Consider the following 25052-nt stretch of genomic DNA (forward strand, 5'->3'; position numbering starts at 1 on the left):
AGAAATTATGTTTAACGTGGGTAAATAGCCAAACAAGCGGGAACTTCACCCGGGGGGGGGGAGTGTCCGTCAAAAGTTAAAATTGCAGATACAAACCATAAGAAAGCGAAAAAATCATGCATTTAGAAAAGGCTGAATTAATATCGTTCAGATATTTAGTTGTTTTAAAATTACACAATCCTTTTAATATTCAATAATTTAAGACACATCGAAATTGCCATTTTAGCATTCAACTGAAAGCAATACACGAATAGGTGTATTTTCGCATTTTTCACCAGTCAATGAATTCCTTTCATGCCAATATACATAATTGCTTTCAACAAATTTTGAAATTTACCACCAATGCATTTAACATTGATGACATTATTTATTATGTCGTTTGAACACATTCGCACTATGATTTTTTATGACATTTCACCTGTGACAGTTTTACCAATGGAAATAATTCCTTTCATGCCAATATATTTAATTCCTTTCGACAAAGTTTGTTATTTACCACTTAACATTGATGACATTTTCCATTATGTCATTTGCATATATTCTCACTATGATTTTTTACGATATACATACATACATGCGTGTATTTAAAAACCCGGGGCCATATACACAAAAATAAATAAACAAAAAACAATAAGGAAAGAACAATAACACTTAACAAATTTCAACTACAGCTTCTTTCCGCGCCATCACACTACTCTCTATAAAACAACCTAACGCAATAATTAGGTCCCTCGAAGTAGTCCACAAAACACCCGACAGCAGCGGTACATCCCCATGAAAAAATTTATCCCTAAAATTCACCAAACTTTGGCATCTACTCAGAAAATGGTCCACCTCATCCCCAAACTCCCCACAGAGGGGGCAGGCACACCTACTTCCCGAGCTATCCTCATCATAAGACTCACAGTATCCTTTACGCAGTGGTATGCAATTTGCCAGCGCCTGCAACTAATACTGAAGGGTTCTCCACGGTAGATTCAGCTTCAAATAAAACTCCTCTCCATACACATCTTTAATCTGTCTATAAAAAATGCAGGCTATTAAACTTTTCCAGACCCGTTAGCCAAACCTGAATCTCTTGGTCCCGAAGGCGCGATGCAAACTTACCGAGAAAATCTTCAGGTTTACCTAGAGGACCCTGCCTGATAACTGCGACATTTTTACCAGTACATATAATTCCTTTCTGTGAATTGAACATACTCCAGGCTATCACAGAGTGAAACAAATGACCAGCATCCATGCTAAAAATAACAAAAAGTATTTTGCAGAAAGTATCAGGCAGAACCCTGCCTGATAACTGTGACATTTTTACCAGTACACATAATTCCTTTCTGTGAATTTAACATACTTTAGGCTATCACAGAGTGGGACCAATAACCAGCATCCAGGCTAAAAATAACAAAAAGTATTTAGCAAAAAGTATCAGGCAGAACCCTGCCTGATAACTGTGACATTTTTACCAGTACACATGATTCCTTTCTGTGAATTTAAAATACTTTAGGCTATCACAGAGTGGGACCAATAACCAGCATCCAGGCTAAAAATAACAAAAAGTATTTTGCAAAAAGTATCAGGCAGAACCCTGCCTGATAACTGTGACATTTTTACCAGTACACATAATTCCTTTCTGTGAATTTAACATACTTTAGGCTATCACAGAGTGGGACCAATAACCAGCATCGAGGCTAAAAATAACAAAAAGTATTTTGCAAAAAGTATCAGGAAGAACCCTGCCTGATAACTGTGACATTTTTACCAGTACATATAATTCCTTTCTGTGAATTTAACATACTTTAGGCTATCAAAGAGTTGGACCAATGACCAGCATCCAGGCTAAAAATAATAAAGTATTTTGCAAAATTGATGTAAGAATAAAATATAGGACAAGCTTAAATCGTCAGTTAATTATGAATTGAAAAGCTAATAATTAACCCTCTTTCCTTCTCCGTAATTGTTAATTTTTTACCGCAAAATTTTTCATAGTAACATTCTATTATTTTAATTATACAATTTTTTAATATTATTTAATTGTAATATCTTGCATCCTTTTTCCAAGAGCTTACCACGCAATATTTTCTTAGAGGGAGGAGGCAAGGAGTAAAACTTAGCCTGTAAGGAGTTTGGATTGTCAGTTTATTACCAAAATAAAAATCAAAAGTCTAAAAAGGTATGAATAAACTAGAAACTGGTTTCTATTTTTTTCAAGAAGATTTTTTAGTTGTTTAAATTTTTTCTACTTCTTGAGTACAGCCACTGGTCGTATTTCGTTTAAAGTCCCCAAACTCAACTTATTTTTCACTGGAAATTCAAAACTGTTTAACCAAAATGCCCCAGAAAACGTCACGCTACAACAACTACAAAACACCCATGTAGAACATGTACTTTCCCTCTTTGTTTAATCAAAGTTCAGATCCAATAATGATAATTAGAAAAGCAATGTGAGCAAACAAAAAACCTTTTACAACGGTCAGCAGACTTATCAGGCATCTTTTGTGCGTTCATAAGGGCATTCTCGAATCGTATATTGTCTATATATGTAATTTCTATATACAAATTTACCACCAATACATTTAACATTGATGACATTTTTTATTATGTCATTTGCATACATTCTCACTATGACTTTTTATGGCATTTCAATTGTGACAGTTTTACCAATGGATTAAATAAAAAAAACAAGTTTTTTTTAACTGAAAGTAAGGAGCGACATTAAAACTTAAATTATTTTTTTACTATTAAATTATTTTTTTACACAGTTATCGACATAAAAAACTTAAAGACATTAAATTAAAAATTATTCCGGATATGAAAGGGGCTGTCCCCTCCTAAACGCCTCGCTCTTTACGCTAAATTTTTTTTATTGTTTAAAAAAGTAAAGTTGAGTGAAAGAGTCAAACTTTAGCTTAAAGAGCGAGGAGTTGAGGAGGGAACAGTCCCTTTCATATCCGGAATAATTTCTGTTAGTTTTAAGTTTTAATGTCGCTCCTTAATTTCAGTTAAAAAAAACTTGATTTTGTTATTTAATTTCTGAACGTTTTTGAATTAATGCAGCTTTGATTTTGGCTCACCGTAAATGAATTATTAAAACGAAATTTGTATATCAATTTTACTTTTTTTGGCTAAATGGCTTTCTCGAAATTTTGTTCAGACGTAATTTACGAATTAATTTACGTAACGAACGTCTATATATTCGTAGGTTTTTATTACGTATATCAGGGAGTTTGCCCCCTAGTCAGTACCTCGCTCTTTAAGCTAAAGTTCGAATTTTGTTCGAATCACAAACTCCTGAATCACAAAGGCCAATTAATTAAAATAGATAGCTCTTTTGAAAGTACTAAAAAAAAACTTTAGCGTAAAGGGCGAGGTACTGACTAGGGAGAGAACCCCCTCATATACGTTATAATTTCTGTTCGTTTTAAGTTTTAATGTAACTCCTTTTTTCAGTTGAAAGAACTTGTTTTTTTTTATTTAATTTCTTATTTTTTTTTAGAATAATGCTGGGAAATCCGGCGCCCCCTTCATGGAAATTTCCCTTCCCCCAAGGAAAAATCCTCTATTGAAAGATCCTCCTCCGTAACACCCTCCTCCGACCCCTTCACCAGAAAAAATCCCTCCTGAAACGTCTGTGTACTTCCCATTAACCAATACTATATGTAAACAATGGGCAAAGTTCATAACTTGCAGCCCTTCCCCCGGAACTGTGGGGGATTAAGTCATCCTCAAAGATATTTTAAATATATTTTCGACTATGCTGAATAAAATGGCTATCCCGAAATTTTAACTGGGTGAATTCGAGGAAAAAATAAGCGTGGGAGGGGGCAAAATTGCCCTCCAATTTTTTTGGTCGCTTAAAAATGGCACTAGAAGTTTTAATTTCCGTTCGGATATGCCCTTTCACGATATTCTAGGACTATTGGATCGATACGATCACTCCTGGGGAAAAAAACAACAAAAAACAAACAAACAAATAAACTCGTATTCGTGATCTTTCTTCTGGCAAAAAGTACAAAATTCTACATTTTTGCAGATAGGAGCTTAAAACGTTTATAGTAGGGTTCTCTGATACGCTGAATCTGATGGTTTGATTTTCATTAAAGTTCTATGACTTTTAGAGGTTGTTTCCCATTTTGTTCGAAAATAAGGCAAATTTTCTTATGCGCGTTACTTTGATGGGTAAGAATAAACTTAATGAAATTTATATATTTGAAATCAGCATAAAATTCTGATTCTATTGATGTATCTATTGGTATCAAAATCCCGGTTTTCAGAGTTTCGGTTACTATTGAGCCGAATCACTCCTTACTTACAGTTCGTTACCACGAAATGTTTGATATAATTCCTTTCATGCTGTTGGGGTTCATGCTGTTGGGGTAAGAGTCAAAAGTGAGTATGTAGCCTGACAACACTAAACGAATCTACAAAGCTTTTATCAGTAACTTTCAGTATACAACTAAAATTATCTTAAAACATAAGCGTAAAACTAAATATTTTTTAATAACCGCGAAGTAATTGAACAGCATATAGAAATATTGGATTGATTTATCAAGCAGCACTTTGCTCTCATCAGCTATAATACCAATAGTGGGTAATATACAATCTTAAATTGTAAGAAATATGCTTTAGTTTTACTTGAAATGAAGATCAAATAAAACATAATATGAACTCTGGAAATCCGATTATTTCTCTTTATACAACAGTAAATTTCAAGCTATGATACAAATTCTAAAGTAATATACAGTCCTAATACTATCAAGATGGCTTTGCTTAGAACTTGTGTACAAACTAATCATGACAACTCTTGTTTGTTGTGATTTTTGTTCGTTTCAAACTTGATTTGCATATTCAATTTAAGTTTAACTCTTTTTAAGATTTACTTACTTATTTACGTCAATACATTTTGTATGTTTGTTTGTATTGATTGTTTATTTAATTTCTTTTCGTTTTAATTTTCATTTATACTTCAATAACAAAATTACAGTGAAATAAATTCTTGAGCTGATGTATCTTTTAACAACTATTTTGCTAAAAAGCAAAATTGCAAATGATAGTTTTTTTAAGGTTGGAAAATTACAAATTTACACTTATTTTTCAGTAATGATTGAATAGATTTTCTTTTTTTTTTAGATTGCTGTATGGAGAGCAAGCCAAATATTTTGAAGGTGTTGTTCTATTTTGTTTTATCTCGAAACCTTTGAGGAGTTTGACTTTTATGATGCTTTCTATTAGCGCATAAAACTGCTTTTTTACTTTCTTTTTTTAAATCATCACCCACGCCCTAAAGCTGACTTGGTTAAGACCAGTGTCGTGCAATATTCAATATTGCAATATCAATATTGCAATATCAATATTCAATATCAGTACAGGAAACTAAATATCGGTATCGAATATCAAAACGTTATTATAGGCAATGAATACAACATTTGAAAAATATTGAATGTATACGAATAGGGAATATAATAACGCGCGGGAGATTTAAGAAAAAAAATTGTCCTGTCACACAAGCTGTGAATGGTGCTATTGTAACACTTTAAACACATTATTACAAGGGACTCTTTAAAAAAATTTGCTGGAAACATTACATTAAATATATACTGAACACTTTTAATGCATCATTTCCAGCCATTTCATCAAGAAGCTCGAAAGTAGATAAACCTTATTTCTTCTTTTTCTTCAGCTAATTTCGTTGTGTGAAATTAATTTTAAAAGTATATTGGTTATGGTGCCTAAATTTACTCCAGAGAAGCAACGTTCTGGCGGCGTCTCTACATCGTTTTTTTTCAATCCTTAGCGACGTTGAGTTTGTCTGAATTACTTGTAAAAAAATAAATAAAAATAAAATAAAAGAGAAGGTTTCCGCAGCCTAATATTTTAAGGGATAAATATCAGCATATGTATATTAAACTGACAATGCCCATTTTTTTCATTAAAGTCATTTTAATTTTTTTTTTTTAGTAAAGTAGAATTTATAATCTGGCTTTTAGAGAGCATAGGGGCTTAGAACCTTTCCACCCCTGTTTCTTTTCCTTTCAGATAAATGACCTGTTTTCCTTTTCTTAATTACATTTGCTTATAGTATAATTTCAAAAGACAGGTTAAATTCCCGTTACTAAGCGATAATGGTTTTGCAATAGGGAAGCTTTGAATCAAGTTTATTTTTATACTTCCTGGTTTGGGAGTCATTGAAAAATAAATCTAAGAGTTAGAATTGGGTTTGAATGGGGATGTAGCTGATTGGCTGGGCCAAGCGGAGGTCCACCCATACAAACAGTGCTGTAAAAATTATTATTATGTTTTAGTCTATGTTTTGACCCCGTTTGGGGAAAGAGTGCGTTTTGACCCCGTTTGGGGAAGGATCTTTCTATGGTTGTATGTGACCCTTTTGGTAGAATACAAGTAAGGTATTTTCTACAAACTGTGTACTGGTTTCCGTAACCCAGGCAGGGTAGGAATAGATCTACGAGGTATCGTCATTATTATATTGACAGGGAGGTTTGTTACCTCCAAGGAGAGATTTAAGAGATTTTCAAGCCCTAACCCAAGGCGGGTACATTTGGCTTTAGAAAGTGACCATTTGACCACTCGATCGCGTTATCATACCCTGGGACAGGGAATACTGTAAATAGGGTAGTACCAAACCCGATATTTGCAGAACCGTTGGGGTAAGAGCGGGAATCCCACTAATATTTGGGCCGACAAGGGGTTCTCCCCTTCGAGTAAGTGGCATAGCAACCCTTTGCGCCATTTTTGCATCAATAAGTGGCGACACCAGTACTTACACCCCAATAAGTGGTGCCAGCGGTAGCTAGCACTACGAACACATGCCAATATATTTAATTCCTTTCGACAAATTTTGACATTTACCACCAATGCATTTAAGTTTATTGACATTTTCCATTACGTCATTGCATACATTCTCACTGTGATTTTTTACGACACAATAACTGTGACATTTTTACCAATCCATATAATTTCTTTCTGTGAATTTAACACACCTTCGGCTATCACAGGGTGGGACAATGACAGAGTGGGACAATCGAAGCTGGGACAGATCCAATAATGGTAATTAGAAAAGCAATGTAAGCAAACGAAAAACCTTTTACAAGGGTCAGCAGACTTATCAGGCATCTTTTGTGAACACACAAAAGATGCCTGTTCACAAAAGATGAACATAAGGGCATTCTCGAATTATATATTTTCTGTATATATATATAATGGTTTGATATTTTTATTTCTATTGTTTTAATTTTAAATTTTATCCCTTTTCTGTTTTAATTGGTTATGTTTTAGAATATTTCTGTCTTTAATGCTGATGACGCCTAGCTTTATATCCATTATTGTCGTCTTTTCTTTTCTTTCTTTCTACTTTCTTTCTTTCTTTTCTTTCTACTGGTCACAGACCCGCTGTTTTGTTTTTCTCGAAATTTTTCACTCTTTGTTTTGCTAGGCATCAGAACAAACTTCAAAGATTCAAGTGTCGTAAGAACAGAGTTGCAAACTTCTTCGGGCGTTATTTCGTTAATGCATTTAACAACTGACCCTTTTTGTGTTTTCTTTGTAATTGTGAAAGCAGCATAATTTAGAGTTCATTTTTGAGTCCAACGATAACTATTCAAATAACGAATACGAGTAACGCTGAAATATTCGCTTAGAATTTATTCTAATTACTACTTTCGCATAAAGTCCTAACTAAAAAAAAAAGAAAAAACAAACTCTATTTACTCAGTCCAGCCAATTTTCCAATTTTTGAATATAAATTTATAGAATTTCAATCTTTGTGTAATACTAGAATAATAAAAATCATGAATTGCTATATGCACCAACATGAATATCGCTCTTTTAGAAGGTGCAGGGGGGGGGGGGGGTGATGGTGGAGCTCTCTAATTTTAAAGATGGTGTTATTACCTCAAATGCTTTTAATTTAATTTATACAAAAAAAAAAAAATTTTTGATTATTCAATCCATCCACCTTATTCGTACCTTAGACTACGATTTTCTAAGATTTTTCTTTCGGGTATTTCAAAATTACCATGTTTGAGTAACTTACAAGACTGGGAACTGGCGCTAGTGCCGACAAAAAAAAACTCTCAACGCCATTTAGCGTTTGGCAAAACTTAGCATTTTTTCAGAGATATAATTAATTTGTGTAGTTGGTAAACTTAGTGTAGCAACAAGTGTCTAATCTCAGTTCCTGATAGAAAAATGACTACAAAACTTAAAAAATGCCAAGTATCGCCGAACGCTAGATGGCATTGATGTTTTTTCCGACACTAGCGCCAATTTCCACTCTTAAAAGTTATTCATGCTCTTTGGGCAGTAACATATTCTCTCCAGTGCTACCACGTTGACCCGTGATATTGAATAAGTAAAATTGATAATTTTTAACTCATTAACAGAAAATTGATTCCAAAAGGCATCTACATCTTCTTAAGCTGGTTGGTGCTATATGTTTTAGCTTATTTTTGGCTGATTTTTCATCTACATTTCTTTTTTTCGAAATTTGGCGCCAACTACTACCACAAATAGCATAACTGCATATGCAGTTTTTTTTTAATAAAAACTGAACACTGATTTTTCCTAATTTATTAAGATGCGAGCAATATATTCTTGTGCAAGTTTCCACTGAACCCATTCAAATAATGGGATTTAATTTTCACTGTCCTTGGAACGTGAAGTTTTCTTTTTATTCTAGTATGAGGTTTTTTGTTCCTCAAATTTAACTGAGTCTCAACTTCTTAAATCCTTGAAAAATACCAGGAAGCAAATTAGAAGGGATAGACATTACCCTTTGGCTTGACTCTTTTGTCCATCTCATCGGTTCCAGTTACGTCAATTATTTCTTCTTCAATGCCACCATATTTTTGGAAAAAATTTATTTCATCTGGAGCAACTGTCAGGGAGCTAAAGTTTTTAACGCCTTGGTTGTCCAATTTCACAAGCAGACCTACAAAGAAATAGGAAAAAAAAGAATGAAGCAAAATACAGTTTAGAAAAAGAATTTAAAAACCAACATTTTTATTGGAGAACTTCCCTAGGAAATTTTGATATTTTAATCTGAAAAATCTTTTGATAGCAAACAATTTTTTTTAGATTGAAGTTTTGAAATAGAAATTATACTATCACATTCAAAGTACTTTTTTGACTAAACTTGAAGATGTCTTTATCTTGATGTGCTATCTTGCGGAGATGCTTTTAAGGCTGCTTTTAAGATTTTAAGGGTGTAAATTTTGACGGATTCCAAGGGGCAAGATGCATAAGCAAATATATCCAAGATCTGCACTAGATCCTTGCATTTACTAAATTTATTTTTATTTAAATTCTGATCATTTAGATAATAGTGGGAAATCCGACTCCCCTCCATAGAAAATTACTTCTTCCCACAGACAATTCCTCTAAGGAAAGATATTCCCACGCAAAATTCCCCCCCTCCAGGAAAATTCCTCTCAGACAATTCCATTCTAGCTGAAAACTTTCACGAAAAAATTTCTTGTGGACGGTTCAAGGTGAAAATGTTTTCTTAGCTTACCTTCATCTGAAAAAGAATTTAATTTGAAAAGATTGTTTTTAAGATCTTGCCGGAAATTCCCTCCTCCGTGGAATAGTTCTACCGAAAATAACCCGCCCCCTAGTAGAAAGTTGCTCCCGCAGAAAATTCTCTCTGGAGAATTTATCCTGTGGAAAATTCCCCCATGGTGAATCTCTCCGTAAAAAATCGCCCTCCTACGGAGAGATATTCTAGACAACTCAAACCCGTAAAAATAACCCCCCGGACAATGTCCTTTAACATCTCCACATTAAGATGTGTTATTTTGGCAATAGTCCTCTCCTTGTTTATAAACATAGCTTTATGTTCACGGTAAACATACTCACGGTTCTGCAAAACAACCAATTGCTAACAACCCAATTAACCCATATTTGCTCAAGAGAATATATTATTTCGATTGAATTCTTTCAATCTTTCAATTTCTTTCAATTTATGTATTCTTTCGATTGAAGTTTCGAGTTTGGTCATCAAATTTAGAAGTTCAATTTAAGGCATTGTTCTTTTTTTCATAATTGATTAAAAAAAATTTCCAAGAAAGAGGTTCTTCCAAGAACGTAAAGGCCATATTAAACTTAAGATGAGCAGAAATAAATTCAAAGAGCAATTCAAAATCAAAACGACTAGAAATTACTGCTAAAAATAATATGAAACCCAAAACAAACAGAACTGAAATAAACAGTCATAGCAAACAAACACACATCAGGTACTAATATAAATGAAGAAATAAATCTTAAAACGAGTAAGACTTAAATTGAATATGCAAATCAAGGTTGAAACGAACACAAATTTCTACAAAAAAGATTTTGGGTATTGCCTCCTTCATTTACTATAAAAGTCTGAAACCTGATGCGTCATTGTATGCTTTTTTTGCTGTGATTGTTTATTTAATTTCTGGTCCGTCTGAGTTTCAATTATTCTGGCAATTTATTTCTGATGATGTTAGTTTTAATATGGCCTTTACTTTTCTTTGAATAACTTCTTTTTCGGAAAATTTTTCAATGAATTTCTCTTCATTTTTGATTGTCAAAGTTTCAATTTATTTCAACACCCCCCATTTCAAAATCAATTTTTTTTTCAAAATTAAAGTTTCATCGAAGTATCAAAACAAATATCAAAGTAACTAAGTAGCCTACCGGAGTAAAAAATATCAAAGTAAACAAAGTATCAAAGTAACAATAAGCAACTGGCATAGCTTACACCCCTTTAACCGGGGGATGGGGGGGAGGATAAACCCCAGAAGCATAGTTATTTGGCCTTTAGACTATTTTGAACACAATGGTTATTTCAAAATTTTAACCGGATATATGTGGGGGAAAGCGGTTGGGGGTTGGTAGCCCTTATATTACTTTTGACTCTTAAAAAGATACTAGAAACTTCAGTTTCCAATCGAATGAGCCCCCCCCTAGAGTCAAAACGACAAACCCTTACACAAAAATCTTATATGGTGGCAATGGGCAAGGTGCACAAGTTAAAGCCCACTTTTAGCCCACTTGCACTATATAATTTTAAATTCTCCAATTATATTTTTAACTATTCTTGGAACCTAATTAGGTTTAGCTACAGATTAACTTAATGTTCAAACTGTATTACTGGGAGCTGACTCTCCTGAGCCCTCCCCCCCCCCCCTTTTACATTAAAGCTTAGCTTTTTGTCCTATTTTGTTTGTAAAGAATGACTACTTAAATCGGAATAAGAAGTATTTTAAAGTCAAATAAAACTAAAGTCAAATAAAACAAAAGTCAAATAAAACTAAAGTCAAATAAAACTAAAGTCAAATAAACTGTAAAGAGCAGGGAACTAAGGAGAGGGCATGTCCCCTCATATACGGGATAATTTCTGTTTGATTTAAGTTTTAATGTCAGTCGTATCTTTCATTTGAAAGAAATTGTCTTTTTTTTTTATTTCTGTTCACCTTTAAAAGTATCAGTACGGTAGCCCTAAATGCGAGGAGGGCTGCTTCCCCCTGAAGCCCGACCCTGTAAATTACAGTTCAACTTTCGTACAATAATGTTATATATATATATATATATATATATATATATATATATATATATATATATATATATATATATATATATATATATATATATATATATATATATATATATATATATATATATATATATATATATATATGTATATATGCCTAAAATATAGATTTTTTCTAAAGAAGGGAGATCACAGGTTAAATCTGTAATCATCTGAATAGTCACTTACTTCATAAGACAAATAAGATATTTTATATTTTGCAGATAGTCCCTTAAGGGTTATCACATACATAATGAATTTGTAATTGTACCATTTGATAAAGCTAGCAATAATTTTGCCATAATTTGTCCGAAACTCTATTGTGATATTTTATCAAAAGAGTTACAAACAACAAATACATACGAAAAGGCTCATATAGAGGAGAATAGTTTAATCGAAAATATAGAAGACAGAATTTTGAAAACATTCAATATAAAAATTAATGATAATGATAAAAAGTTTCCTTTCTTATATTGGACGGTAAAATTTCATAAAAATCCACCAAAACCACGTTTTATTGCTGGGGCAGCGAGGTGTCCAACCAGACTTGCGGCCACTGACCTATCTTTAATTTTAGGAGAAATTAGAAATAAATTTTAAGCATATTGCTCTGGAATTAAAAAAAATTCTAACTTTAATCCATATTGGATTGTTAGTAATTCATAACAAGTGATAGATTCTTTGGCTATTGTTTCAGCTAAAAGATTCGATTAATTTTACTTTAATATGTATAAAAAATTTTCACTTAATTTATTATTAGAAAAATTTAAAATGGTCATAAATAAATCATTTATTTTGTCTAATATCGGATTTTTGAAAATTGATACTTTTAATAAAACAGCCCGATGGACGAATTTCTTTAGAATTACTATTAATTCAAGATTCTATAGCTTGGATAAGGTATGTGATTTATTAGAAGGTGTTCTATTTAATACTTTTTTAAGATTTAATGGTAATTTATATAAACACACTGTCGGCATTCCTATGGGTGAGAATGCGAGTCAATTTATAGCGGACCTGTTTTTAAGTCAATTAGAATATGAATATATGATAAATAAAAATAGCTCAAGCAATGTAAAACATAACCTTTCAAATAACAAAAGATATCTGGACAATCTTTTAGTAATAAATTGTGCAGACTTTTATGAACTTTCAAAAAATATTTATCCATAAGAGTTAATTCTGGAGCCTAGCTATGGGACAGGACACTCTGACTATTTCTTAGATTTAAATATTAATATTTCAGATAATAATAATTTAGTTTTTAAAATATATAATAAAGCGGATGATTTTAGTTTTGGAGTAATTAATTTCCATTCCTTGAAAGTAATATACATTCAAATATTACTTATTCAGCTTATTATTCCCAATTATTTAGGTATGCAAAATTTGCAGTAATTACACAGATTTTAAAAATAGATGTAAAAAGCTTAGCGAAAAACTGATCTTAAGAGGTTTTTCTGCCAAAAAATTAGTTGGCAACTTAAAAAATTTAGTTTTATGTATCATGAACTTTTAGGTAAATATACAAAAATTATAAAGAAATATTGAATGAAATTTTAATATAATTTCTCTTTCGCTTTTCTTTTTTTGAATTTCGAATTTGCACATTGTTTTCAAACAAGCTTGAAGAACTTTAAATCTGTAATTGGTTCCGGATACCAATAAAAGACTTGTTTTTATAACTCACATCTGGACCAATCTTTATTTTTTCCAGAATGGTCTTTGCTCAGTGACCTCTGGGATTTTATTAAGGAAAGAATGAAACTCATTTTGTATGTAATTTTGAATAGCTTTACCAGTATTCATGTATTTCACAAGTTTTATTTAACATAGGGATACCATAAAGATCTTATGGTAGAGGCTCCACTGTGCCAGGTAAAGAAAGTAAAGCCTCGAAACCCGTTAAGGCAGGTGGTATTTCTTCTGATGAACCCTAATGAAAAGTACTACTTGGAAATATTTCAGTAGATTTAAGGTGCTTTTGCTTGTAAATTTACGACGAATTACATTTATTGATGACGACTTTGCATGGATTTGAACATTTCTATTTGGTTGATGGTTCGGTTATACTATTTGGTCCTAGGTAGTTGTATAGATGAGTAAGGTCAAAACCTCGTTCAAGTGCACATTTGTCTCAATTGCTGGATTAGGATGACAGTCTTTTTCTTCTTCTTCTCTCTCTCTCTCTCTCATTTTTTTTTCTGTAATTACCTCTAAAACATTATACATGTTGACTTTTACTGCACAATTTCAATCTAAACCAACTTTTTTTTCTTTGTGGGGGAGGGGGGAGGGGGGTAATTCCTATTTCTAAAACTGCAAATTTTCATGTGCTAATAGCTTTTAATGAACAATTTTATTTCAGAGTTTTGGTTCCTATTGACAAGGATCGGTGTTTACTTACAGTTTGTTACTAAGACCTGTATGACCCAATGCACTCTTAAATGTCAAGGAGAATTACTACTTCCTTTTAAAACCCCCTGTTTTTGCAACCGATTTTAATATTTGTAAAACAATACTTCGAGAATGACAATCATTGCTGAAAGAATGCCACTCTCCAAAAATTTATTATGAGACGAGAGTCTAAAATATTGAAAACTGATTGTATTTTCATCATTTCCAGATTTTAAAGGCGAATTCTTTGGAAAAATATTTTGATTGGGATATTTCCCATGGACGTCAGTCAGAGGAGGGGGGGGGGGTAATGCCTCTCCCAGGAAACTAGAAGACATTAATCGTGCATCTAAATAGGAGAATAAAAAATATTCCCATTCAAACCTCCGTGAAAACAAAGCTTCTTTTAGCACTTGAAGCACCCGCCCCACTTCCCGAGAAATTTCCTGGCGGTGCTCATGATCCCTTCCGCCCATCTTTCCAACTTTACGCCAGTATGCATTTTAACAAAAGTATTTATATTTAATAGAAAAATACTGCCAAAAATATGAGGATAATACCCCCCCCCCTGAGACACACCAATATTAAAGGCAGTCTTAAAAATTTTCGAAAAATCAAGGGAGATTAGAGATTAACTATAAAACACCAATTCTTTTATTGTATGTATTGTTACCAAAATCAGTCTTTTTAGAGTTTCGGTTACTATTTCTTAGAGTAGCTCCTTAATGACTGTTTTCTACATTGAAGTGTTTAATCACACAGATCTTTTCACAGACCCGCTTATTACTACTCTTACAACCACTAACAACTAACTGTAGCCCCAAAGTACCTGGGGCCAACACAACTGTGCACGTTCATCCTCCACCCCAACCTATTAAAAGCTTCACCCATTATCTCGCTCCCACGAAGTTTCAATCTCTTTTAAATAATTTCTTACGAGCCTTTCCTAGCCCATTAAGGGATGACCTATTTATCGATTGGTACCGTATGGATAGCATCACATAGGGGGAGGGGAGGTGCTGCATGGGGCTCTTTTTTTATGTGCAGGGCATATGCATATCGGAAAGAAAATCTTAACTTTCCTGTCCTCCGGCTTGTTGGGTATTTTAAGAGTAGATTGAATCTTAATAGGTGATTGGAACCTTCAGCGGCAACTTTTCGCTGTTGTGCGGTTAATATACACTTCAATGTTACCAGATGTCTGGTTTAAAGTTGCGCCGCCATAAAAATGAAAATGTGCCGATAGCTCCATTTCCTAGTAAAAATGCACCAAATGAACGATCCCCCCCCCAAAAAAAAATGCGCCGGTTTGAAAAATACAATGCGCAACCTAATAAAAAAAAAACACCAAAATGGCGCAAATGGGCCCTATCTGGCCACTCTGATATACTTGCGTATCCTGATAAACTTTTTGGTGATAAGGAAGCTGAATTCTCAAAATACTTTTTACTCACGTAACAACATATGGATAGCAAAATATTAGGCAATAGATCTAAAATGGAACTATCTATATTAATTCCTCTTCCATAAGCTTCAATTAATATGAATAGACAGGGAGTAATAAGAGGCACATGGCCCAAAAAGCTTTACTTGCTTTTAATCGTTTGAAAGAACACGGCCCATATATTGAGATTGAGGAATAAATACATCAACGAATTTTCTCGAAATTAGTTCGATTATATTTTATAATATCAATCTAGTTCCATCAGGCTGATAAACCCTAAAGATCTATTAACAGTTTCTTCATTTTAAACATATTCTCTTAAAATGCAAATAAGAGCCGAATAGATTTGTCATTGCAAATTTCACATCAAAGAACAAAATGAATTTCTTCAAAAACTAAAACTATTCATTTTCAAAATGTAATTTAGGCACCATTGCTCTATATGTTTAATATATATATATATATATATATATATATATATATATATATATATATATATATATATATATATATATATATATATATATATATATATATATATATATATATATATATATACAAATTCATATATTATGAATTTTATAAAATGACAAAATTTTCTCCTCTTTTGTGATAAAATGACGCTTCTAAATAATTATCCTGTGGTAGCACAGTGGATCGAAGCTCTAATTGGCAACCCGTGATCCCGGGGTGGATCCCAACTGCCACAAGATTGGGCTATAGACTTGCTACCACTCCCTGGACAAATAGACCTGGCAACTGATACATCAGTTTGACGCCACATGTACCATCAGTGGTTCAGCAGGACCTTTGGCCTTGATCAAGGAGGCACACTTGTGCCTCTTTAAAGAGGCGACCCACCACAATGTTAAGCGATTTCCGGTCCTAGCGGTCGCAGAGAGACGGCGGTGATCGCATTTTGCAGCCTAAGCTCAAACTAAGAAACATGCAAAATTTCACCACCCTCCGACTTTATGTTCATGGGGGAAAGTGGGCCGGAATTTTCGACCCTCCCACCACAGCCCCCCTTTAACTTTGTTTGATCGGGCTGAAATTTAGAGGATAAGCTTTCCTAGGGCCTAGGAGCTTATCCTCGAAATTCCAGCTCAATCCGATCACTCCTTCCCTGTTTTCCAAAAACCAAATATAGCCACTTAATATTCATCAAGTTTTTTTTTTTTATCTGACACGCCTACAGGCCACAGTTGGCAACGGACCCGGGTGAATGAGGACTCATTCGAAGCGGAATTCGACCTGTAAGGGCCTTTGATATTTTCAGACCGAAAAAATTATCCCCCGAATTTACATTTACAAAAAACCTCGTTTTCCTATAAGAGCCCATGTTAATTTTTGAAATTCCTAAAAGCATAGTATTTCACTATTAAATTAGATCAAAATAGTCCTCTTAACTTGACAAGACCGACTGCAAGCTTCCAAAAATTCCAGCTCTTTCCCAGAAGTTTTTTTTGTCGAAAAACGAAAATCTTACTTTGTATTTGCTTGCGTCGAAAATAAACTGTAGACTAAAAATAATTTAACAAGAGTCTCTGATGGTACAGTGGTCACTATTCCTGTCTCTCATACGGAAGACCTGGGTTCGATTCCCCCTCAGAGTAAATTTTTTATATATTGAATTTAAAGTAGTATCTCTTAAATTTAAAGTTTAAAAAAGAAACTCAATTTCTTTTTTAAATCCAACCTATTAAATCCTTCGGCTCAACAGGCGTCTCCAGAAGAATATCACAGTCAGCTTTCAGCTTAAAGGTAAGTCTCCACTGCTTTGATAACATGCCGTATACTCGCATGCTCGAAGAAAAGTTTAAAAAAGAAAATCTTACTGTGCATTTGATTTGAGTATTCAGGAATTAAAAGCCTTAACACAACAATCTTCAAGAGCGGGGGGTTTGGGGGGTGGCCGCTCCCCAACTTTTACTCCTGACACGATCAACTAACAGTTAGTCAAGCAATAATAAGTAATAGACTGTACAAAAACGTGGAAAAATTATTTGAAAAAAACAACGTTTTCTAAAGAGTTAAAGAGGCTGAGTCACAAGCTCAAACCTTAAAACGTACAGGGATTAGGAGGTACAGTTGGGGGGCGGCCGCCCCCCCAAACTCCCCGCTTTTGCAGCCTCTTTTGTTAAGATTTTTACTTTCGGGGTCTCCCGCCCCACTCAACCCCCACTTTTTCCCTTGCAAAGAAATGCTTTGCAACACGAACGAAGTCTGCTTGAATTTTTTATCGTAAGAACATCCTATTGCATCTCTTTGATTAGAAACAGTACTGAGCCTGTTTGCTGGATTTTTTACAAGAGATTTGTCCCTAACCGATAACAAGCTATAATGTGATAAACTTAACAATTTTGAACTGAAAAAACAGGGAACAGAAGAAGGGTTCAGCATAAACAAGCAGTTTAGGTTCAGGTAGGTTCAGGTTCATCTATTTTCCTATCATACATAATCACACTGAATACATAACTATACCTGGCACAGAGAGAAGTTTGTAGTTATAACTGTAACAGACTGAGTTGTCATTGCCAAATTCTCCGAAGATTAAAAAAAAAATGCCATTGAAACAGTTTCATTCGTGTTGGTACGACCAACTGATTGCAGGCTACAGGACTTGCAAAAGCGGGGGGTTTGGGGAGCGGCAGCCCCCCCAACTGTACCTCCTAATCCCTGTGCAGCTTAAGGTTTAAACTTGTGACTCAGCCTCTTTAACTCTTTAGAAAACGTAGTTTTTTTCAAATAATCTCAATAATGGTCAATGAATGATTTATTCGTTTGTCATTTAATTTTGCATTTTTTAGCCAGTTTTAAGTGTATTGCTATTTTTAAATGTTTTTACAGTTTGATGTTTTCGTCCTACTTTTGTTTTTGACCCCGAAGCACAAATTTGAACCTTCGGGGCTTGTAATACGATTTTTAACAATAAATATCCAATCTTATACTAAACTTAAACAAAAAAAAAAAAAAAAAAAAAAAAAAAAAAAAAAAAAAGAAAAAAAAAACCTTCGTGAGAAAGTGGCCAGGCATGGATTGGTAGGTATCCATTTAACCGAGACCATCTAATGATTCTCTGTGTTGACCAATTTTCCTCTTGGCTAGATGCATCAACAATCTTCTTTATCATCTTTGCTCTATACAACTGAAAAGAAAAAGAAAATAGTCTCAAACAATTAATTTTCAAACTATATGGTGACGGTTCAACCAAAGTTCTTTGTGGGTTTCCTGATGACATAAACTTAGATACCCCCTCCTCTGGTTAAAAAGGATTGTATGAGGGCAGCCAAAAGTGCAAATAGGACAGTTACTTTCTACAAAGTTTAACTGAGACTTGATAACCTGTTCTTTTTATATGATTTGATGAAAATCATATAATAAAAAATTCACTAATAAAAAATTAGTGAAGAAAGATAAGCATAGGCAAGGATATCTAAGAAGTGCAGCTAGATCCTGTACTTTTGCTTCTCACCAATTTTGGTTGAGATCCAAAAACCTCATCTGCTAAACTTACTGACGACAATAGCCTACAGTGGTTAAGTTTACTTCTGATCCACAAAAGATAGACCTGGGATACCAACTCTTTAACTCCCCCAAAGCTTCACAGAGCTACAATAATCCCATCTGGTACACGTCCTCATGAGAAAAATGATGGACCTTCTCCCCCGCAGAGGTCAGATTGTGTCCAGATACCTCAAAGGCTAGGCTGAGGTCAGAAAAATATTCTAGTAGAAGGTTAAATAACAGGAATCTCTCCCTAAAATTGAAACTGCTCCAAGCGATCAAAGGCAGCAGTAAATATCATGTTACCTTATCATTACGACTGGTAAAGTCATATAACGACCTTAACATAGATCCTGTAACTCTGCCAGACACTAAAATAAAATTTATTGGTCAATCTGCTAAGCGTTCGATTAACTGCAAAAAAGCATTTAATTAATCGCACAGCTTTCCTAAGTTTTCCTTGTTTCATTGAGCCCCTTATCAGCATCGTAAAACGCCGCTTTACTAAATGCTTTGTATGTATGACTAACAACATGTTAAAGATATTGTCATATTGTATGCCCTGTTCCTATCACACTTGTTGTCAAATAGTATCACACTATGATACGCGTTATTAATGAAAGCATTATTTGGAGTGTTTCATACCCATGATATTCAAGATCTAGAACGGCAGGGCGTCTAGACTGGTCGGTTCAGAATGGCGTCTAGACTGGTCGGACTGACGTCTAGACTGGTCGGTTCAGACTGGCGTCTAGACTGGTCGGACTGGCGTTTAGACTGGTCGGTGTTAACTGGTTCAGTTAACAGCCACTCAATTCAACAGTCTGGTTGTGCCAATTGCTCTCTAGGTGGATAATTCCCCAACCCTAAAAAAAAGAAAAAAAGAGGACAACCTCCTCGCGTTCGAGTTATGGATTACAACGGCCATGTGACAAACGAGGCACTGCGAAAAGTGAAATCTCACGACGCAATTTTAAGTAAAATCAAGCTGCAGTGGCATGTTCAAGAATGATCCCGATTGTTTCTCAAAGCCAACTCCCAAAGCAAAAGGAGTGGCCCCAACGCGTCCCCTGACGTGACTTAAGTAATCATCTCCTGGTATCTTGATTTGTTTTACTGCTCTTAAACTGAGCCATTATGTTCAACTTATCTTTCGCTTATATTAAAAATTACATTATAATTTCTGATAAAATAGAAAAGTAAAGAGATCAGTACCTCTAAGATGAGTTTTCCAAGTTTCTCTGAAGAATTGGCAAAAAACTCAACCAATGACTAAATCACACGAATTAAGTATTACATAATGAATATAATATATTATCCAGAATATAAGGACATAATGCAATAATAATTCAACATGAATATATATTAATGATGAATATTATATAATATATACCGGGGGCTAAAGAGAGAAGACCTATGAAATTTTGGGCTGAAGGTTTACAAGCAATTTCAATGCCACCTATAACCAGACCTACATATGTCTATTGACAGAGTGCATTTTCATATGTGTCATGACAGCCATTGGCGGATCCAGCAAAGGTAGGGGTGCGCCCCATATATTTCTTCTAGCGCCCTTATTCCGTGTTTTTCTCAAAAATAAACTTGTCAATTTGGTCAATTATTGGCACCCTTGGCACATCCCTCCCCCCAAGAATTTGCTCTAAATCCGCCTTTGATGATAGCTGTTTTGATATAATGATTCCAATTCTTTCAATTCGGTAATTAAGCAGCGTTTGCACAATAAACCACATTTTAATTCGAATAAAGCTTTCTCGTTTTGTAAAATCTTGCATCGAAAATTGTCGATACCCTCTTTCAATGTAAATATTTATAGTTTTCGTTTAAACTATTACGTTTTTTCCCGGTTGGCTACAATGTACGAATTATAACTAAAAGCGATCGCTTATAATTGGCAATACTAGGATTCAGCGACAGACCTGTTCGAACAAAAATTCTCTTAAATTGGTTACCTTACAATTCAACGACAATAAAAACCAACGAACTTTTTATTGCAACGATAAATTTTTAAAATTCAATGACAAATGTTTATAACTGGCAACCCTACGATTCAACGACAATAAAAAGGAGAAAAAGATTATAACAGAAAGAGTTTTTAGTCGTATTTTTAAATACTCTCAACAAAAGGTATTTGGTTATATTTTAAATACAAAACAAGGTATTTAAATACTTTCCAAATACTGTCAAATTATCTCTGCCACTCAAACATTGCAAATAGAATTTGGCATGGTATATCGAGCAGTAAATATTCAGATGTTGTAAGTACAAAAAAAGTATTTAAATACTATTAGGACGCAGTTACATTAATCTCTGCAGATTCAAATTCAAAAATAGATCAACTCGAGGGTTTTTGACCAGTAGATGCTACAAAGGACCAATCAGTCTAAAGTTTGTGCGTACAAATAGGTGTCCAAAAACATTTGTACCGTTTTAACAACAGGATTAGGAATAGATGCCATTGCAAATGTTTTAGTTGAAGTATAAACAACAAATTTTTTACTTCGTCGAATACGGCGAATTTTGTACCGAACAATATGTTTTTGCGGAGTTTTATTTTATTACTTCACTATGAAGGAAATGATCCCAAAAGCCATCATATTTAGTGGAAATACATGGTGGCTATGCTTTAGCTGAATGAACGTTTCGGAAGTAGTTCGTATGATTTAAAAGTGGCAATTTTGACCTGAAAGACGAGGAACGTGCTGGAGCACACAAAAAGTCTGAAGATGAAGAATTGAAGTAAACCCAAGATGAAGGCAAACAGAAGAAGAACTTGCAAAAACGCTTGAAGTCACTCATCACGTCCCGTTGTTTAACAGAAGCGGAATGATCTGAATGGAAGGGAATTGGGTACCGTATCAATTGAAGCCAACAGACATCCAAAGCCGTTTTTTCACGTATGAACGAATGCTCCATTGACGAAAAAAGAAAGTTTTTTTTTGCATCAAATTGTGACAGGCGATAAAAAATGGATCCATTAAGATAATCCAAAGCGTCGGGCAACGCATGAATATCCCAGCCATACCTCATCCTCGACATGATCAACGGCTAGGTGTGGTGTATTATATAATAATAATAATTTATTTTTGCCCTCTTTCGATACATTAAAAATGGACTAGAGGAGTACAAACAAAGAGAGAAAAAAAAACTCCCGTTAAAATATACTTAGAAGGTTTGGGACCCATCTAACTATACTGCAGCCTTCAAGGATCTAGATAAATTCCACATATTTTTACGGTCATGTTTCCCTGACCTGAGCTGAATTAATTTACGACAGGAGTAATTTATTTCTGGTTTTTGATACTGTTGTTTACCTGGCGTTACCTTATTGAGCTTCAGCTCGAGATCCAAAACATAAATAGTTAACGATTATACAGTACCAAAATGTCTAACGAAAAAAAAAGACAAACAAGTGGAAACTTAAATCAACACTAAAATACAGGACCAATCGATCTACCCAACCGTATACAATAAAGGTTAAAAAGAAAGTCTAATAATTTCTTACATCGGTCTTCAAATGGCGTAAAATCGCATGGCTCATAGAATGAATCCTATGGCTTATGAAATGTACATTAAAAAACAACGAGAGGAGACATTAGAGGCTTTTGATCACTAGTATCGTGAACTACTGGATTGAAGTGAAACGATCACGGGGGGGGGGGGTCTACAAACGACAATTGGTGCGTTTCAGCCGAGAGTTGCAACAAAAATGCCCACAATATAGAAACAACAAAACTATTTTGCAATATGACAATGCTCAGCCATATGTTGCAGCTCCCGTTAAAATATACTTAGAAACGCTCAGATGGGGACTGAGAAACGCTTAGTCCTACCCCCCCTCCCACAATGCAGCCCATGCATTACTCCTTCTGATTAATGTCTCTTTCGGTCAATGCAGCATGACCCTGTTGGCCAGCCCTTCTCCAATTATGATAAGGTCAAAAATTGGATCAATTCGTGGATAGAGGCCAACCGGTCAAATTTTTCAGAGATGGGATCTGTAAATTGCCATAAAAATGAGAAGAAGTTGTGGTTAGCGATGGAACGTACTTTGAACATCGAATTTGTCACCGATTTTTTCACCATAAATTTTCATTTCTCGAAAAAATCGGCACGAAATTAATTGCACACCTAAAAAATTAATGCAAAACTAAAATGAATTTCTTGTAGTTTGGCCTCTTTTAAGTTCAAAAACAAAAAAAAAAAGCAAGGAGCGGATTAAAAAGAAAACAGATTTATAATAGAAAAATAGTAGTTAAATAGTAGTTATGAATACTCTCAACGAAAAGTATTTGAATATATTTCAAATACCGAAAAAATATTTAACAAATCCTAGGATGACGTTACCTCCGTCACTCTAATTTTGCCTATACATCAACTCAATGATATTTCTTGAGAGGTAACTATCACGTTACCTCTGTCGCTCTAATTATGCCTATAGATCAACTCGATGATATTTCTTGAGTAGATCTTTGCATAAGTTAAAGCATTCTTAAGCTTGTGCGCACAAAAGTAATGTGAAATTAGAGCAAATTTTTGCCCTTATTACGAATTAATATAAATTACGAATTGTTACAAATTACAAACTATAAAGCGAATTGTTCGTAATGAGTATTTTTAACGTTTAATACCAAAACTTCTACAACGCTGTCACATTACCTCTGCCGCTCAAACTTTGCCAACTGTCCAACTTGATGAATACGATAAAACAGCCCTTAGCTCGTGCGTACAAAAATAATATAAAACTATAAAGAATTTTTTCACTTATTACGATTTCCAAAAAACCACGAATCGTTACGAACTACAAAATAGATTTTTCGTAATTCGAATTCCTAACGTTTAACACCAAAATTCTATAGCACTAGCACATTACCTATGTCACTCAAACTTTGTCAATGGTCCAACTTGATGAATATAGTAAAAGATTCCTAAGGCCGTGCGAACAAAAATAATGTAAAACTATAACAAACTTTTCCACTGATTACGAGCAACAAACACATGGGAATTATTACGAATTACGAACAATAAAACGAACTTTTTGTAATTGCCATTTTTAACGTTTAGCACCAAGAAAATACCATGGAGCAGATTAAAGAAAAAAAAAATGGATTTAAAATGAACAAGAAGAATATGTTATTTTTCAAAAAATTAATATCAATACTAAATTAATACAAATTAAACTTAATGCTTTAAATCAATAATTGATACGAATTAAAATACAATAAAAATTAATATTAATATAAAAAGATAAAACAAGAAAACGTATTAAGCAGTATTTATAAATACTCTGAACAAGATGTTATTTGGAAAATTTCAAACAGACTTTTGCAACGTTGCAACATTACCTCTGCCGCTCGAACTTTGCCAATAGTCCAATTCGATAAAATTTCATGATCGGAAGATGCTGTGTATGGTAAAACAGTCCTCTGCGCGAATGTCTTGCATCGACTATCAACTAGTGGGAAACGAGAAAATAAATAGTAAAGCAGTTGGTCAGTTGATTGCCATTTTCTTTGTTTGACTTTAGTCGACACTGACCTGAAGAAAAAGATCGACTTAAAACGAAACATTTTTGTATGCTAACAAATGATCTACGTAGCGCAAGTAATCATCTCCCGATTCTCTGTCTGCGGCCGGGAGTGTAATGCGTGGTTGAAGGCAACCATCGACACTTTCCGTGCTTTTCCAAAAGATAAGAAAAAGATAGTCAGGAAAAAGAATAAGAAAACTTGACAAAAAAAAGTATAAATAAAAACAAATTTTAAAAAGTTGGAAAGAGTATAAAAACAAACAACTCCTAAGAAATGAACAGATGAATAAATTTGGGGACATCGTAAAATTTCAATATTTCGAAAAGTGGTAAATCTATCTCTCTTTTTCTGAAAGAAAGAAAGAAAGAAAGAGTAAGAGTAAGAGAGAGAGGGAGAGAGAGAGAGAGAGAGAGAGAGAGAGAGAGAGAGAGAGAGAGAGAGAGAGAGAGATAGAGAGAGAGAGAAAGAAAGATAGAAAAATAAAGAAAGAGAGACAGAGAGAAAGAGAGAAATAGAAAGAGAAAGAAAGAGAGAAAGAGAGAGAGAGAGAGAGAGAGAGAGCGAGAGAGAGAGAGAGAGAGAGAGA

The 25052-nt window shown here is 34.0% G+C and overlaps 1 protein-coding gene across 1 annotated transcript in view; it reads right to left on the reverse strand.

Moving 5' to 3' along the window:
- LOC148942589 (uncharacterized) overlaps positions 1-25052 on the reverse strand; it is a 76237-nt gene that overhangs the window by 13318 nt on the left and 37867 nt on the right. Inside the window, exons 7-9 of the mRNA XM_089102138.1 lie at positions 24281-24473; positions 18423-18558; positions 8783-8941 (exon numbers count right to left, since the gene is read on the reverse strand). Coding sequence (XP_088958264.1) covers positions 8783-8941; positions 18423-18558; positions 24281-24473 — 488 coding nt within the window. The remainder of the gene's footprint in view (positions 1-8782; positions 8942-18422; positions 18559-24280; positions 24474-25052) is intronic.

Source organism: Artemia sp. Qi Xiang Cuo, chromosome 16 (genome assembly GCF_049724085.1).
Source record: "Artemia sp. Qi Xiang Cuo chromosome 16, ASM4972408v1, whole genome shotgun sequence".
Taxonomy (NCBI): domain Eukaryota; kingdom Metazoa; phylum Arthropoda; class Branchiopoda; order Anostraca; family Artemiidae; genus Artemia; species Artemia sp. Qi Xiang Cuo.